Below are 19,069 nucleotides of genomic sequence, written 5' to 3'. Positions count from 1 at the left end.
GTATGGATATGTTGTAATCAGAGGGAAACATACATTGCGCTCTGAAAAATCCTCTACTCCTGTCAATTTTCCTCTTACCCTGCTAAGAAATATCTTCCTCCTTGCCAAATCTTGAGGAAAATGCTTTTTCAAGTCACTAAATTTCCCACTGTAATTTCAGATTGTTTATGACTGAATGAAGGATTGAAAGATCTGTAAAAAAATCTTGGTTTTAATCCGATGTAAGTCAGGAATGTTGACTTTTTAAGCAATATAAATTTCCCTTCCCTGAACAGCCTCACTGTTTCTGTGGTGAGATGTTTCAGGGAGAGATTTTTCACATTTTTTAATGTGTCTTTGAGGCCAAGAACTAAATCTCATAAACCTGTTAACAAGTATGTAACAATCTGTTAGACTGGTAATCTTTTACTTTGTACTGAAAGTAAGTAGAATCAAGGTTTTAAAAAGCTGAACTAATTTGTGCTGGTACATGCTTGTGTTGTTTCCTGTCTACATTTTAGAGGACTGTCTTAAGAACAATTCTGTTTTAGAAAATCTCACTTTTAGAAAATGCGCCCCTCTTTGCAATGGGCAAAAGGACTAAGACCGGTGGTGGTCTTTCTTCCATTTATGTGTCCACATACATTTGAGCTTTGTTGAAGATCACACTTGCTTTTCTGTTTGCAGTGGATATTTCTACAGAAGAATGCTGTGTATGTTCTTGTTTTTGTTTTCAAACAGGGTTGTGAAAGAGTACAAATCAGTCTGCATTTTTCTTAACTGACCTATATACATATATTCTCCTCTGCTCTCACTCCCTGCAATTTTCCAATTGCTACTTTCTCCTCAAGTCATAGACAAAGGCTGAGCAGAATAATTTTAAATACTGAGGTTTATTTCCCATACACAACATATTTATAAAGATTGCTTGTTAGAAGTCATCTACTGTGCTACGTTGCTTTCTAGAATGATACAAAACAGGACTGGATTTTTAAGCAATAATTGTCAGATGGAGTACATAAAGCAGGCATAGTATCTCACTGGTGAACACAGACCCTTCAGTTCCTTCTTCAGCAGTTGAACTCCCTATTCAAATCTCATGCTTCGTAAGTCAGAATTATCTCTTTTATCGGATGAAATATCCTAAATATTCGGTCTAAAAAGTGTGCTGCCTTTTCATTTCATTTAAGCTCAACTATTGTCACAACCAGGAAAACAATTCCAATTTTTCCTGTGAGTATGAGACTAATCTTGCTCCAGACCAGCTGCCTGTCAATCAGGTGGCTCTCACAGATGCCCCTGAACAATCTTCTCCTCTAATTAGAGAAGAATAAGTAACAGCTTAGATTTGTCTGTGGACTTCTGTGCTAGATGATGTGGATTGTTATGGTTTTTTCCTCTTTTTCTTCTAAGTAAACTAGTAAACTTTAAATACAGGCAAGACTGATTTTTAAACTTTTTAAATCTTACATCATTCTCTTTGTGTGATATTCTTCTATTGTGGTAATACAAGCTCTCTTTTATGGAAGATCAGTATGTTTAATAGATCTTTATTAGCACACAGAGATATTTAAGGCACTTTTTTCCATAAAAATCTTTTATGTAATTAAGGTTATGTGTTTGTTTTGTTAAACTAGAAAGACTATGATTTTAATATAGATACACAGACATGAATACTCAGAATGCAGTACATATTGTTATGCATTTAAATAAATATAGATTCTCAAGTACATTGGTTTAATTGGAATCCATCTCCTACCTTAGAGAAAAGTCTAAGGAATGTTAAATCCAGGTTAATTTTTCAGTACCCTGAGGAAAGTCCCTGGCTATTCTTTCAGTTGTGCTAATATTGCAGTTGCTTTTATTTGAAGAGTAAAAAGGAGACAGAAAAGTAGTCATTTTTCAAGTTTACAATTCCATACCAGTTACAAGTCTTAGTTTTACCTGCTACTAAGCTTCATATATGTGCATGCCTCTAACCATTTTCACAGAGCAAAAAAAGAATCAGTTGCAATTGGGTTACATGCTCGAGGTCTTTAGCTAGAGTTATTTTAAGCGTGTTTGGTTTTTACCCAATGCATGAGAGATGAAAACACACTGTTTTGCATTGTTACACCTTACAAGATGAACGATTTTCTTAACCATTCCCTCTTTTTGTCAACGTTGCTTCAAGGAGCTTGCTTCAGACTTTCATGGGGTCAGAATGAGACTTGCCTGGCTCTCACCATAGGTCTATATGCTACTCCAGCCCCAAATCCCCGATGATCACCTTTGTAATCAAGGGCTTTGAATGTTCTGAGCACAGATGTTCTTACTGCCCTCTCGTCTACCACCTTCAGTGCATATGTTCAAATGCTGCAAAGCAAGCTTGCCAAAAGCCGAGCTCTTTAACAAGGATAACCTACATGGCCCAGGGTCAAATGTATTTAATCTGGACCACAACACTTGGTTCTAAAATTTTTATTCATTGTAAGGATTATCTATATGAACAGTTTGTCTTCCTTCAGAAGTATTGCTTGTGAAGTTATGAGCAGTTCATTAGATGGAAGGACTGCATGGTATGACCATCACGTTCCAAGATCTTGTAACATCAAAGTGGTAATATGAGACAAACAGGATTTTAACAGAAGGAAATTAATAGTCAAGATGATAGTCCTGGCAGCTGGTCAGGGAAAGTTGAGAAGATAGAGCCAGGAGTGTTATTTAAGGGGAAATGGCACTTTTTGGTTGTAGTTCTGAGCAGCTCATTGATATTAAAATAATTTTTATTGGGGAAAAAAAAATCTAGTTTGCAAAGAGGCTTAGAGTTGGAGTAAGTACTTCTTTCTTTATCTGACTTGAATAGTAGAAGTGAGAAAACCCCAGAGAATATTAAAGAAAAGGTGTGTTCTCCTAGAAAGTGTCTAATAATTGGATTCCGCTATCTGTAACTCATAAATGCTACTTCTTGGAGTACAATACAGGAAAGTATACCTGCATCCTTGTGTATACACTACCTAAGCTGCTTTTTATGAACATTTACCCAGACACTAAATTTTACCAGTCTTTTTATTCCCAGTTCTGCAGGGGTTGCAGTTTGAACTTTGAAGGTGTCCTTCCCATGGATAGGTCAGTGAGACAGAGTACAGCAGTATAGTAGCTTCCATGCTTCTTTTTCTGACTCCTAATAGCTTCAGACTAGATTAATTTGTCTTTTTCTAAAGACTAAAGAGTTCAATTTGCATACATGAACAGCATGAAGAAAGGTATAGGAAGGGAGGAAACGGAATCAATTTTCAGGGGGACTATGATAGTTCTTATAAATGCAACAGGACAGTGCTACTGTTTGGATCATCACCAACAATTTACATCTTTATTCCCGTACACTGCGAGGTAATTTGTAAGATAGTGTAAGGTTTTCCTTGGATGTTTGAATGCTTTTACATCTTTCTTTCTGCATTTTACATGCTAAGTTATTCAGGGACCCAGAACAGATAGGTGCAGAAGTAGAGGTGAAAGATATACTTTTTATCAGACTTGCAATCAAGTTGGTAAAAATTTTGGAAATGTTTCCATTAAGAGTAGATTTGTGAGACAGAAAATAACCCAACCTAGAGCCATCTCAGTGAATTATCTTTGTGCAAGATAAATGCAAACCAAAACCAAAAGCAATTTGCACTGATGGGTGCTGTACAGAATCCTAAGACTCACAGATATTTTTAAGACTATAGTTGAAAATGTAAATTATACAATTTAGACAAGTGGTTTATCTGCTAGGCAACACTGAAACCTCTTTAATATGACCAACTACCTTGTAGGAATCCAGAAAATTTCCAGAAATCGGTTCTGGGAACATGATAGATAGTTCAGAGTTGTTGTCACAGAGTGCCAGTATAATTTCAACAGGCAGTCATGTAAAAGCACTTGGCTGCTGTAGCAAAAATAATGACTTTGTTTCACTGTGACTTTCATTTTTATTCTAAAATACAGAGTAGAAAGCAGATGAAGCTGCTAAAGTTTTACCAGGCTTGACATGGAATTGTTGGTATTTCTGTAGATTACATTTAAAATAAAAGGTCAGGCCAGACATTCTAGAAACTCAGTCCTAACTCTGAAAATATTTGTCAGTTATATAAAGCCTGACTCAATTTCCTGGTTTGTGATGAGAACATTTTTTACTGAATTCAGTCCTAGATACTACATGGAAAGACAAGCAGAGGTTTTTGTGTGGTTTTCTTCTGGTGGAAAGCCTATGTAAGTCAGCAAAGCACCATGTATTTCCATCTTCTCAAGGTGACTTACATAACTTTTTTCGTTTGTCTTTGACTGTGGGAATGAACTAATGAATTATCTTATTTTATGTGCCATTGGGACACAGTTGGAGATACTCTGTTCCTTACTCTACTCCCTCCAGTGTAAGACAAATTAAGTGGACTGTGTTATAATTGTTCTAATAAGCCAGACACTCTCAGGACATATTCAAGCCATCCAAGAACTATAATAAGGTCTATATGATCACATGAAATGTATTATTTCTTATGCTTTGGATTATATGTTAATATGCAGTCAGGAAAATGAGGTTTTTCTCTTGAGCAGGACTCTGGAGCATACAGGACATGGGCTTTCATGTAAACACTAAGATAACATACAGTAGTATTTTAATCTCCGATACTAGATGCCCACTTAGTATCTCAAAGTTGAACAAGCTCAAGAGTTCTCCAAACTTACAGTCAGAACATCTGCCTTCTTCAGAGGGAAGGGGAACCTACTGTCTGAAGCACTGGGGAGAAATCTTAACATCACTGAAGTCAGTGACAAAGACTTGTGCAATGGTATCTAGAACTGACATCAGTCCTGTGTAGGGATGGACAGAAAATCTTTTAGTACGTGATTGGTACCGAGGGTCTCTTTGACACAGCTGCATGAAAGTCCCTAAGTGAACAGGAAAAGGAAACAAAACAATGTAGACACAGCTTTCCCAAGCTTTAAAGCAATTTTGTGTTGTAGTTTTTGTTGCAATCTATTGACCTAATTAATATTCTATAAATTGCTGCCAATCAGCCATCAAAGCACTATTTTCCTTTAATTTTCCCTATCAGGGATGTGGTACTTTTCATGGGTTTTTGTTCAAGTTTTCAATTCTCAGAGAAGTAAGGAGGAGGATCAGCAGAACTGCAACCTTAGTCTTAGGGAGGGCAGACTTTGGCCTATTAAGGAAGCTTGTTTGATCTGGGGTTTTCTGAGGCATGAATAATTTGCCTGTAATGAAGGATGAAAGGAAAAACTCAGGAGGTGGAAGAGTAGGTGTGCATTCTCTTCCTCTTCTCTGTCTCTATGCTCTCTCCTATCCTCTCTCTCCTGTTTTTTTCTGTTGTTCCTATTACCTGTCGTGCTACTTTTTTATGCTTTCATTAATAAATCATGTTTAAACTTCCCTGGCTAACCTATGTCTTTTTTTTCCCCCTCTCATTCCATTTACTCCTGCCATTATCCAAAGTTGTAAATTAATTTCCTGTTCCCTAACCTGTTCCTCTTCCTCTTGCCTCTTTGTTTCAAGCCTGCTGTATGCCCCGCCTCAGCATTTTAAAAATGCATAATTGTCTCCCTTCTTCTCTCCTGCTTTTAAATTGTTGATACCATATGCACACAGCAGGGATGTGCAAAGTGAAGACAGGGATAGCAAGTCAAGAAGGAAGCTTTTATATGCATAAAATAACAAAGCAGCAGGTATCTGTAGATGAATGTGGTTGTACCTGAATTCTCTCTCTGTCTTGGGACCACTATGGTAGAGAAGCACACTATGAAAATACCAAACACCTAGTCCACCTTAGAAGCAGTTTACACTGTTGCTTTTAGCTCTGGGCCATTCCAGCACAATTCAGGAAAGATGGAGCTAAGTCAGCCTAATTCTTATCACAATAACAGTTTACTTTCAGACCTAATAAGCCATAAATCTTTTGCTTTGTATCTTGCTGCCTAAAACCTTAACCTTAAAAGCTGTGTTCTTTCTCACTGAGAAGAAAAATAGAAGACATAGCAGAAAACCCAAGAAAGAATATAAAGGGAAAATAAAGCAATTAATAGAAACAAAACTTTTAAATAATTTATCTTGATGAATGTATATTTAAAAAGGGGAATATACCACAATAATCAACCAGGTTTTTTGCCTTCAGCCTGTCTGAGGCCATGTGGTTTGGAGATCTGATCACTAGTCCGAAAAGGAAAGGCTGTTTGCAAGATTTCTGGGGTGTTTTTTCCTGGAAAAGGTGAGAGGATAAAAGCAGAAATCTATGACATACACGTTATGCTTTATAAGGAAAGAATTCGTCTATCTGTCTGTCTGACTGTCTGTCTGTCTATCTATCAATCATCTTTCTACATACACATATAGAGAGATTCATGTGTTTCAAGGTGTCACTAAATTGTTTTGGAGGCAGATATTGCTTCTGTTTACTGTTCTGAAGGTTAGGTGAAAACCTCTAAATTTAAAACACATCTTAAACAAAGTGAATGGATTTTTTTAATTTGTTTTGCTCTTTCACATTCACTGTTCAGTGTTTTCTGGAGTTATGCATGACATTTCCATCACTAATAACAGTTCTGACTGTTCGGAGATAGAACAATGCCAAAGCAGAAGATAGTGTTGGAACATTCAAACGGCATTTTGTAACAATCATGCTTGCTTAGAACACCTCAACACATTTTTTGTCTTGCACAGTATCTGTATAATTTTGAAACCATTTCTAAACTGATAGTTTGGGTGAGCCTGAGTAGCTGGCTCCTTGTTGTATAAATCAGTCATCACTTTCTCATTTGTGTTTCTGCTTTCAGTGCTTTTGTTTTCGGTAACAGTTCAGGTTTTGGTTCTGTTTCTCTTTCAAACCACTGCTTCCATTCAGTTTTCTTTTAAACAGGTTCTTCGGGCAGTCCTTTGCCCATTTTTGTTCTTTTGGGTTTGATTTGTTTATTCCCCCCCCCCCCCCCGCTGTGTAACTAAAACAATTTTCCGATTAAATTGACGATTAATAAACATTATTTACATTAATTTGCACTTGTAATAGCATCGCTAGAGGGCAGTATTGATTAAATTAGGTGCACTATTAACGCTTTCTGGAAAATTAAAGGCAGAAAAGCCTCCAGTATAAACATTCTTGCAGTTTTAATAAATGCTCATGGCTTTCATGTACATTTTTCATCTTATCCCATATTTAAAAAGTAATATTCATCTTAATCACCATGTATATTACATGTTACTATATGTAACTTTAATGCAGGTAAAAGTAATTCTGTGATAATAATGTTATGAAAAAGAATGTGCATGAGGCTTAGTAGAAAGTTTATGTCATTGAAGTGATTGTAAATTATAATTTATATTGATGAATTTATTACAAATAATGATTAAAGTGATTTTTTTTTACTAATAAAAATATAGGGGTTTTTCACATCTTGTTTCTCAGGGAAAATGTTTGCTGTGTAAAGTAAATGTCTTTAAATTCATTACTGTCTCCTTGAAAAATCTCAGTACAGTATATTTTAAAATAATGGACAGTAAAGATAACCAGGATTGTAAATTTAGACACTGATTCATTTGTTCTTATTGATTTACAGGTCTCCTGACAAATGCAGCAACACAGAATCCTTGTAGGAGTGGTTTAGGCTCTGTGTGAGCTACTTAACTTAGTCAAGTTTCACTGCTGTGGATCATCATCCGTTATATGTCATCAACTCAACTGTCTGTTTCTCTGTATCTCATGAATGACAGCATAATTCCTCTACATTATGAGCTAAAGTTTGTTCTACCATACTAAGAATCACTGGACTAAGGAATATAGAAAAAGAGGTATGCCTGGGCATTAGCAATACAAAAAAGTTCATGGTTAACGTTTCATCTGCGTTACACACCACTGCTGGACTTGCTGTTACCTACATGTTTTAATCCGAAGAGTCTGCTACAATGAAGAGTATCATCCCAATCAGCCTTAGAGAAGACTGTTTTGCCTATGGGAGGACACTGAGGTGCAAAAGAGAAACTCTTCTTGTGCCCTAAACTGTCTGAATTGCTTTTATTTTCTTATACTTTCAGTATATACAATAGACCAAAGAGCAAAATCTATTTTAAAGTGGACACAATCTTACTGTTACCAGAGTTACATCATTAAGTTGCAGGAGGTCTCCACAAAGACATGATTCCAGCTTTCACAAAGCTGAGATGTTGTTGTCCAGCAGAAGTCTGTACAGAAAGCTGCAGTAAAAAGTAACTCAGAGACCTGCTCTTGAAATGCCACGTTCAAGAGAACATAATGGAGCACTGAGAGAAAAGAACCCATGTCTGAAAAACTTGGACGAAAAGAACACAAACTGTCTACACGGCACCTTTATTCCTCTGTACTTAGATTGACTTTCTCGTACTAAAATCATTTTCAGTTTTAACCAGTTAAACATGCCTCTTCTACAGTTCCATTTTTGATAGTTAAAGTTGGATAATACAGTATTTGCAAAGAGCATGTTTGGTCATCTGTGGCCTATGTCTCATCTGATACACCATTTAGCACCAGAAAGCAAATTAAAGAGAAAACAAAAGTAACACTTGTTTGAAAGAGATCATTAAATGTATTTTGAAAAGCCTAAAGTTATATATTTAACAGTTTTTATATGTTGTATATTTGTAGAAAATCCTATTTAACAATTAACGTGATAACTCTGACAGTCATGACAAGTGGTTCAGAGTTAAGTTGTGTTTTATTACTTCAGTTGTCTCTGAAGTGACTGGTGTCGTTTGCTTTCTTCCATTGGGACATTCTGGATGTAAAGCATGACCAGAGAGGACTGTGTAGAAAAAGCAAAGAATAATGTTGTTTATATTACATAAATGCATTCAACCATTGCACTGTTGGAAGGCATTTTTTATTTTTATTTTATTTTTATTTTTTGTCTTTATGTACTGATAAAAATAGTGTAAAATATTTTACTCATTGCTCTTCATAGCAAGGTTTGTTTTTCTTTCATTCTTTCTCTCTCTCTGTTTCTGTTTCTCTCCCCCTACTTTTATGTAAGGGCCAGTTTCAAGCCTGTTCTTCGATCCCATTTTCAGTGTTTTACCTCATTATTAGAAAGCCCACTTTTTTGACATTATTGGTTAGTGAAAATTTAGCAAAGACAGCATAGACAAGGGGGAAATTATAATAAAACAGAAACAAAAAAAAACCCCTTGTTCCCTTTTACTGTACCTTTCAGTATGTAAGTTTTGGTACATATTGGTATGATGCAATCAACAAAAGAGCTTAATTTCTTCCTGGAAAATGTATTCTGGTTTCAAGTATACTACCTAATACTGCAATTAACTTTTAGTGTTATGCTAGTTCTATTCTACTAAAGGAAAATATATAGAGATTGTTCAAGTGACCATAGATGAAAGGTACAAAAATTTAAATTAAAGACATTTTTTAAGGCCTGCTCTAATACTGAGGCTTATTTAATGCAGAGGTTGCAGGAAACGTGAACTATAGATCATTTTGTCTTCAAGTAAAATAAATATATACAAAATTCTTATTTAATATTAGGATTTTGACCAGTGTCAAAGTAGCAATTAAAGCCCAGCCACTTGAAAAGTGTTATGGACTGACTGCACTATAAATGATCAATGTCAGGTTTAAAATGTCATGCAATAAATGATGGTAAATACATTTACTATACATGTAGACCTCAAGAGCCAGATCCCTCACTCTACCAACTCTCTGTTTTGATTTATTTTGAAGGGAGTGTAGTAGCCTTATTTAGTAAACCCAGAACAATCAAAGATGTTACATCATTTTTGTTGCTTTACAGTATTCAGTTTTGTGTTGGTTCAGCTAAATTATGAAAAATAAAGAAAATCCTTTTATAAGTGAGACTTTTGTTCCCTAAGCATGACGTCACCAAAGAACTTCACCAGATAATAAGTAAGGTGGGGGTACAGAGAGGAAGACTTACCCGTGGATTGGGAAATTGAGGACATGGGTTGTGTTTTGAAATTGAAATTTTACTCTTCCCTTTTCAGGTCTTGGGTACCTTCATTCTGGTGTACTCAGTAATAGATCAAATTAAGATTATTTGTTTTCCAGAAACTAAATCCCAGTAAAGGATGAACATCTGAAAATCATACCTTCCAATCAGTTCTGAATGTGCAAGCTTATGTCTTTGTTTTCTGAGTACTTTAAATGCTAAAAAAAAGGTAGATGTACATCGTTTATAAAGGTCTACTCTGGACAAGAAATATCAAAGACAAAAGATTCTGATTGTTCATCAGAGATGAATTCTATTTTCTGAGTCTCCTGTGTGCAACAGACACCTCAAGGCACTTAAAGTGTGTTTTGTACTTTTCCTTACTCCCCCAAAATGTACAGTTTTAAACAAGCAAAATATACTGGCTGCCTTTGTCACTGTGAATTACTAGTCTAAAAGCAGTGGTGAAATGTTTCTCTCTCAGGAACAATGTTTTCAGAATATTGTGAACTTCTAATTTTACAAAACTAAGTTACATAAAAAATTGTTTGTTTCTGAAAGTATTTTATGTGCCTCTTCCAAAGCAAAATTTGAAACACAGAAGGGAATGTTTTATTTGAATGCTATTAAATATCCTTCATTTCTCAGCTTGCAAACAAGTAACTTTTTCAAAACACACTTGAAAGGGAACTGAAGATACAGAAAAACACATAATAGACTAATAAAAACAACTCTAGAAATACAGTTAACTTTCAAACTTTTTTTTTTTTCGGAAAAGATCTCAGTAGCTTTTCTGTTATCAAATGAAGCAAGTATTAATACACAATAGTAATCAATATGACACATCATTCACAGAATCACAGAATGGTAAGGATTGGAAGGAACCTTTAGAGATCATCTAGTCTAAGCCCCGTGCTCAAATAGGTTTTTGAAAACCTCCCAAGAAGGAGACTCCACACCCTCCCTGGGCAGCCTGTACCAGGGCTCTGTCACCCTCACAGCAAAGAAATGTCTCCTCATGTTCAAGTGGAACTTACTGTGTTCCAGCTTCTTCCCATTACCCCTTGTCCTGTCATTGGGGACTACCGAAAAAAGACTGGCTTGATCCTCTCAACACCTTCCCTTTAGGTATTTGTAAGCACTGATACCTAAGTATCAGTAAGAATAAGAATCAGTAAGAATAAGTATCAGTAAGTAAGAATCAGTATTCTCAGTCTTCTCTTCTCCAGGCTAAACAGCCCCAGATCTCACAGCTTTTCCAATTTCATAATTATGCTTTTAGATTATTTTTTTTTCAATTTGTTTCTTCTCTACAGTAGCTCAGGTTTTATGCATTTGGTATCCTCAGTCATTCACTTGTTTACTGAAACTACATAAATCTTTAACCCAGCAGTTACTGACTAATATAGCCTATTAATCACAATCGAGAGTACTAATTAGAGCTTCCAGAAGAAAAGAAAGAATTCAACACTGTGTCTGAAGAGCCTGTATGGCTATGAGGAACATCTGAATAAGATGACAGTAAACTGCTTGGTTGACAGGAACAGCACTGATTGCCGGCAACTGAACTAGTGGAAGAGAAAAATATAGATGTAGAAAAGTGTGGATGTAGACAAAAGAAGCAAAAAAAAGGAATATTTGTCAAACAATATAGAAGCAGCGTTCATCATGTAAACCTACTTATATATTTCCCAGTTTAGAAAAAATACAGAAGATATTTGTTTCTAAACCTCTTTCTGCAATTTATAAGAATAACAAATCCATGAATAACAAACAAAGTCCAGGAATGGATTGACTCAGGGTATTATGTACATCTACAAATCAGTCAGTCCTCTCATTAAGGGACAAAGTGGGGGATGACAGGAAAATAGAATCCTTTAGCACATAACCTTCCAAATTTTAAAACTGTTTCAGATGAAGAATAGCGTTATCCGTGAGGTATGGAATAGCCCTGGTAAAGACAGGCTTAGAACTACCATGAAATAGTGGAAAATAGTCCTGGTTTCTGATTCCCAATGCAAACATTAACAGAACAGGCTTAGTCAGAGGAGAATTCCTCTAGTGGGGAGAAACCGTTGAAAGTAAAAGACCCTCTAACTGCCATACTGCTTCCCAGAGGTTACATGCAGCAGGTTCTCATTGCTAAGGCTTATAAGAGCCACTCTCTGTCAGTATAAATTATATTAGCCTGCAGAATAGCTTGTTTTTCAAGCAACTTCAAGATGGCCTAATGGTAAAAGTGATTTCCAGTTACTTTTATTCCTTCTGCTACAAACCAGCAGAAAACCCTTCCAAGAAGTCCACATAATGGCAATAATTTTGTGACTAGAACTAGAGAATGATTCTCTGAGGAGGATTAATGCAAATGAAAGTGATTTGCTACCTTCGTCGTGAAAATCATAAAGGTCTGGAGAAGGTGATGCATATAAAAGAAAAAAGTAGCTGTGGGGTTTTTTTTTCTTCTTTCAGGTATATTTTATAAATGAGCTTTTAAAATTATCTCTCTCTTCAAAGAGAATTTATGTCACTGGAATGTGGGAACTGTCAAACCAGTTCAGACAAGTGTGTCCTCTCAGTTGATACCATGTTTTGACTAGAGTCTTTTAAAAATAACTGGGTTCTCCAGGTGGCAAAATATATCATATTCCTCCCTGAAGTGATATTTCTTCTCATCTTGCCTTGGCTGTATGCTTTACACACTAGAAGAATGCAGTACTTATGCATACTTTTCAAAGAATCATAGATCATAGAATCATAGAATGATAGGGATTGGAAGGGACCTGAAGAACCCCCCTGCAGAAGCAGGTTCACCTAGATCAGGTCGCATAGGAACATGTCCAGGCGGGTCTTGAAGACTTCCAAGGAAGGAGACTCCACAACCCCTCTGGACAGCCTGTGCCAGGGCTCCACCACCCTCACAGCGAAATAGGTTTTTCTTATATTTAAGTGGAACTTTTTGTGTTCCAGCTTCATCCCATTACCCCTTGTCCTTTTACTAGCTACTACAGAAAGAAGGGATGTCCCAACCTCCTGACACCCACCATTTAGATATTTATAAATGTTAATAAGATCTCCCCTCAGTCTCCTCTTCTCCAGACTAAACAGCCCCAGTTCCCACAGCCTTTCCTCGTATGAAAGGTGTTCAAGTCCCCTGATCATCTTGGTGGCCCTGTGCTGGACTCTCTCCAGCAGTTCCCTGTCCCTCTTGAGCTGAGGAGCCCAGAAATGGACACAGGACTCCAGATGAGGCCTCACCAGGGCAGAGTAGAGGGGGAGAAGAACCTCCCTTGACCTGCTGGCCACAATCTTCTTGATGCATCCCAGACTGCCATTGGCCTTCTTGGCCACGAGGGCACATTGCTGGCTCATGTTTAGCTTATTATCAATCAGTACTCCCAGATGTCTCTGCAGAGCTGCTCTTCGGCAGTTCATACTCGTGCATTGAATTGTTCCTTCCCAGATTCTGGACTCTGCACTTATCCTTGTTGAACCTCATGAGGTTCCTCTCTGCCCAACTCTCAAGTTGGTCACGATCCCGCTGAATGGCAGCAGAGCGTTCTGGGGAATCAGCCAGTCCTCCCAGTTTGGTGTCATCAGGGAACTTGCTGAGGGTACACTCTGTCCCCTTGTCCAGGTCATTGATGAAGATGTTGAACAAGACTGGCCCCAGAATCTATCCCTGTGGAACTCCACTGGCCACAGGCCTCCAACTCGATTCTGTGCCATTGATCACCACCCTCTGGGCTCTGTCATTCAGCCAGCTTTCGATGCACCTCACTGTCCACTCATCCAAGTCACACTGCTTGAGCTTTCTCATGAGGGTGTTATGGGAGACAGTGTCAAAAGCCTTGCTGAAGTCAAGGTAGATGACATCCGCTGCTCTCCCCTCATCTAGCCAGCCAGTTATGTACTCATAAAAGGCTATTAGGTTGGTCAAACAGGATTTCTCCTTGGTGAAGCCATGTTGACTCCCCTTGATAACCATCTTTTCCTTCATATGTTCAGTGATAACATTCAGGATGAGTTGTTCCATCACCTTCCCAGGGATGGAGGTAAGACTGACTGGTTTGTAGTTTCCTGGGTTGTCCTTCCTGCCCTTTTTGAAGACTGGCATGACATTGGCCTTCCTCCAGTCCTCAGGCACCTCACAACTTTAGTTAGTTACAGAACTTTCAACTAAGTATTTTTTTTTTCTATTTTTCTTTTCTGACATTGCAGAATTGATGTTACATTAAAGCAATGAATCTCAGAATTTGAATGAATTTGCTTAAGTGGTCTTAAGCAAGTAAGGGTGGCACAAAACACAATATTCTACACAAGATTTCAACTTGGGCCTTGAATAAAGGAAAACAGGAAATAAAATAAGACCAGAGAGAGAGAAAAAAAGATTGTTCATTTTAGGGTATTATGTATTTAGTGTTTAGTAAGCCTTTTTTAGTATTTAAAAAGTGCTAAGGAAGCCAGAAGGGGTAAAATTTGAAACAGGGAAATAAGAAAGCGAATGCTATTTTAACAGTAGATGTGAAAATTTTACTGATAATATGGTTGTCTTCTTTTGAGCTATAAATCCCATTAAAATTTGAGAACTATGGGTAATATGTGAAAGTTAATTATGCCACTGATTAAAAATAAACTAAAAAATAAGAGAAAATTGGAAGTAAATGACAATATGCAAGAGCAGACAGTGACTAATGATGAGTTATTCTGTGGGAGGATCGACACAAGTCTTTGTGCTGCTTTCGGCTATGAATGAAATACGAACATTGAAATTGCATGGTTTATTATCAATAAATTACACAGATGAGTGAAGGGAGACATGTGAAGATCTGCAGGGACTACAAAATATTTTTTAAAAGGAAAACTGAAAACCAGGAGTTTTAATTTAACATTTCTTATTCCAGTCAAGTAATTGTGACCTCAATTATGCAAAACTTCTGTACATATGTGCAAAAGGGAAAGATTTCGTTCATTCTGCTCTTGTGACTGATATTAATGTTGGTTTCAAGCTGCTCAATGCCTAGGTCAAGTCACTGATTTCATGTGATATATGTACATTAGCTATTCCCTTTCAGAGCTCAAGCAAGCCATTGGAAGACCCCTAGGATACATATCTATGTTCAGAAAGCACAAGATGCTAGTGGCACTGATGTCCTCCACAGCTGGCTTGGACAGACCTTGACCACAATTTTCTAGATTTAATATTACCAGTATTAGGTTAGTGAAAATGATGATAAACAGCTCTACTGTGCTTCATTGATCCAAAATGACTTTTGCAAATGAACAGAGGTGATCAGAGTGTAATAAAAAAACCAGATTTTCTAAAAAATCACAAGCAAAAGTAAAAAAAATAAAAAATAAAGGCTGTTAATGTAAAAATAAATAAATAAATAGAGTGTAAAAATTTTTTATAAAGGGAAGAACTTTCAGCAAAACCATGAAAAACTTAAGTAGTAGAAGGTTCAGTGATGTCTATGTTAGGAGTTTAGGGTCTGATATAACCAAAGCAACAATGTAAGCATGTACAGAGAGCAATTTATGTCAGATAAGGAGCCTGAGCATTACTTCAAAGAGTGGATTAAATAACCATACATATGTGCCTGTGTTCTTTTTCTGCATAGGAAGAAGCCTATGCATATTGCTATAAACTCAAGGGTAGAGATGAGTGGTTTAATATTGGTTCTTAGGCATAACAATACATGTCAGCACCTAAGGCAGAGCCTCCAATGATGGGAAATGTTGGCACCAGTTGTCACCTGAAATTACTTACTGAGTTGTGAAGGTGCTAAAAGAAGGTTGGCAGTGGCAATCTGAGCCAGTTGTTAATGTACAAAAACATTGCACAAAACTGGAGCTCACAGAGCCCCAGTGGCAGTAAAGAGGGCCATCCCATCACAAGGACTAATACAATCACAAGGGTAATATACTGCTGTATATGCAGAACATCATATGGACAGATAAAAAGAAATGTTGGCTACTTCTGTCCATGCTCTCCAGTCACTTTGATGCAAATGTACTTAGGCAGAAATTTCATGTAGTCTACATCTTTATTACACATTCACCCAACTGATAAGTCATTAGGAAACAAGAAAAAAGTATAGTGAGGCTTGAAGAAAATCATGTTTAATTTGGCACAAGTTACAATGAGTCTTCTTCATCAATGAGGCCATGTAGCACTTGGTTTTCAACACAGACAAATTTATTTCTTCCTAGAATTTTGAAAGAGCAACATGACAGTGATAATGTAACCTTCAGCCCATGCAAAGCAAATGAAATGAGGGTGAGCTCTGAAAGGGCGGGAGGTCTAGCAGAGTAAATAACAATGACCTTGCTGTACACAGGACATAAACATCCATAAAAATGAGAAAAATCACAAATTGTAATGACACTCAAATTCCTTGTTATTTCATTCCTACTCACACTATTACAATCACAGGACAATCTGAAACATAATAGCCTAAATAGCACTTAGAATTCCATGCAATCCTGTACTTGTTTTTATTTTAACAATTTTTAAAACCTGATAGGACATGTTAGGCTCCCCTCCTCTGACAGAATGAAGACATATGTCCATTTAGTCTACTAGAAAAGAAGAATGCATGGAATACAAACTGAACGTTTCTGTGTTCCAGGCACTTCTCACTATATGGAGACTGGCAATGGCAGAATAGACATAGGAAGAATAGAAACTGAACAACTGAATGATTGTGTTAGGAAAAATAATCTATTTAAAACTCCAATGGCAGAGGCTTTGAAGATAGATTAATCAGCTAACTGTCCAGGCAGTCAAGAAAAACCTGAAAGGACAGAGCACTTAAGGGCGTTCTCCTCACTTTAGAGGTAATTTTTTTTCTTATTCAGCTGATTTGTAAACAGAAAACAGTAACCCAAGGTGAATGTAACGGTGTCCGGTTTCTTGTCAGATAGTGAAAAAGTGAGAAGGAACATGAATGAAGGACTGCTGGAATTCTGAAAGGAAGGATTTCTTGATATTTATTTTTTAAAATATGTTTTTATTAAAAAAGCAGCAAGCACGCAGTGTTGCCTCAGATTAATTTAACAGATGTAATACTGGGATTGTTGTTTATGATTATATGTCTCTATAACTTCCTCAGGAAAAGCTTCTGTACAGTTCCCTGATTGCAGGAGCAGAACCAAGCTATCCCCATCAATTCTGCTGTCCTGAGGTAGGCTGGAAATGCCAGAGCTAAGTGGGAAACACCTGTTGCAAATCTATTAACAATGCATTCAGATCTTTTGCAGACTCATTGGTACAAAAGTGATACAACTTGTAACTTAGTTCTCAGTTAAGTTAATAACACATATTCCAAGGCTTTCAGGAATCTGAAATGTTACATTTGATTGATTTCTTTAGGATGTAAAGATTTTCCAGTGTTTATAGGAGCTATGAATAACTGTGACTGTACTTATTAGTTTCTGGCACAACACAACCAGAAGATCAATGGCTGTTTCCTGTTTGTCTTCTAATGCAATAGCCAGCAGCATTTTTTATTTTGGACATACTGACTAGTGATGCTTGAGTGTGACTGGTGTTGCCTTTCAACTGTCGTAATATGAGATTTCCTTTAGGTTATATTGTTCCATAAACCTCTGGCTTGGGAACAGGTTGCTTTACAGAGGAAAGTCATTCCTGATGCAGTTTTAGTTCTCTTATGTATGCCCAGAAATGTGGTGAGCCACACAGAAATCCATTATTTTACTTGCTTCTCAGTGAAATCAGCTACATGTGTTTTGTGAAAAGCAAAAATTTTCACTGAGCTAAGCCACTAGTAGAGAAACATTTAGTTACGGATTCTAGCAGAGCTGGAATCTGAGTAGCCAGCAATAATCTGAGTCAGTCTTTTTCAGATCATTGTGAACACCAATGTATTCTCTTTCGGAAGGTGGTTGCTAGCAAATTGAGTACTTCTTGGTACTCAAAAATATTCGCTTTACTGCTGAGTAGAACTTATCAGTGTTTATGAAATGACTGAGCAATGTAATTTCAGGTTACATTTAACATACTGGTTGTATATCAAAAAGAAAAGAGGAAGTCTGCTTGCTTCCTTTGTTCTGGCTGCTTCACTCTCTTTCAAATGGTATCAGGGAGAAAATGTGCAAGTTCGTGAATATGCAATGAAGAGCTACAGATGAACAAAAAGAGTGTGGAACTTTAGGGACATAGAAAGTTCCTGAGAAGAGCAAATGGCCACACCTTGTACATGTTGAAAAGGAGACTCCACTAGGAGCCTACACAGGTTGCTGTAGATTTTCTTCCAATCCGGGAACATATGGAAACTTTCTAAACAAAAAGAGCAAGTTGAAGGGGAAAAGCTGTTCTGAAATCTTATTTTAACTGTACCCATCAGGTTGGCTTTCCTCTACTTCAGACATGTCTTGTTTTTCATGAGTTGATAAAATCTAATACCAAGAGCTGAAAGCCCTGCTAGACCTTCCTTTGCTTACTTGAAGAAATGTATACAAGTGACACTGTGGCAAGGCCAGTTTGTATTATTTTGATAGTGACTGTAGTCTCCTTAGGCAGTTTGAGGCACTCAGCAAGTTTCCTCTTCTTTTTCTCCTACTTGGGAGCCACAGACACAGGTCAGGCAATGGGTCAGGAATGTGTGCAGCCTACAGTGCTGCGCAGATATACCCACTGCAGTGACCACAGGCAACACTAAAAGAATATTTTAAGAGTGTTTCAGCTACTGGTGTGGTTTTGGCAGTGGGCAGTGCAGTGCAAACTAAAAGCCCAGCTTTCTGTATTAGCTCTAGCTGTGCACTTCTATGCCAGATGGCTAGCAGGCCCCTCATTTGCTACTCTGATGAGATTTGGAATAAGCTGCACAATCTAAAGTGATTGCATTTTCACTTCCTTTCTGAGGAGAACAGGAATAGAGGATTTCTTAAATATCTCTTTTTTGGTTGAAAAATAAACTTACACTTTTCTCATACCATTCTTTCAATGCCTGTCTTATGGAGAAGAAATAGGAATATGAAGTCTAGATATATATACAATAATGCTTGTTGACTTTCTACTTGTAAAGATACCATTGGTTTGGAAACAAGGCAGTCAATTTCTAAGACGATTATTTGCATACAGCAGTATTTTTGGATTCTTTAAGAACAG

General features: G+C 37.0%; 1 protein-coding gene across 1 annotated transcript in view; it reads left to right on the top strand.

The window, feature by feature from the left end:
- Positions 1 to 6,195, top strand: part of TAFA5 (TAFA chemokine like family member 5) — a 428,871-nt gene extending 422,676 nt beyond the window's left edge. The window contains exon 4 of the mRNA XM_061988959.1: positions 6,132 to 6,195. Coding sequence (XP_061844943.1) covers positions 6,132 to 6,140 — 9 coding nt within the window. The 3' untranslated portion in view covers positions 6,141 to 6,195. The remainder of the gene's footprint in view (positions 1 to 6,131) is intronic.
- Positions 6,196 to 19,069: the final 12,874 nt, after the last annotated feature.

The sequence above is a fragment of the Colius striatus genome, chromosome 1 (assembly GCF_028858725.1).
Source record: "Colius striatus isolate bColStr4 chromosome 1, bColStr4.1.hap1, whole genome shotgun sequence".
NCBI classification, from domain to species: Eukaryota; Metazoa; Chordata; class Aves; order Coliiformes; family Coliidae; genus Colius; species Colius striatus.
The sequence above is the reverse complement of the archived record's forward strand: the minus strand, read 5'-3'. Positions and strand labels throughout refer to the sequence as shown.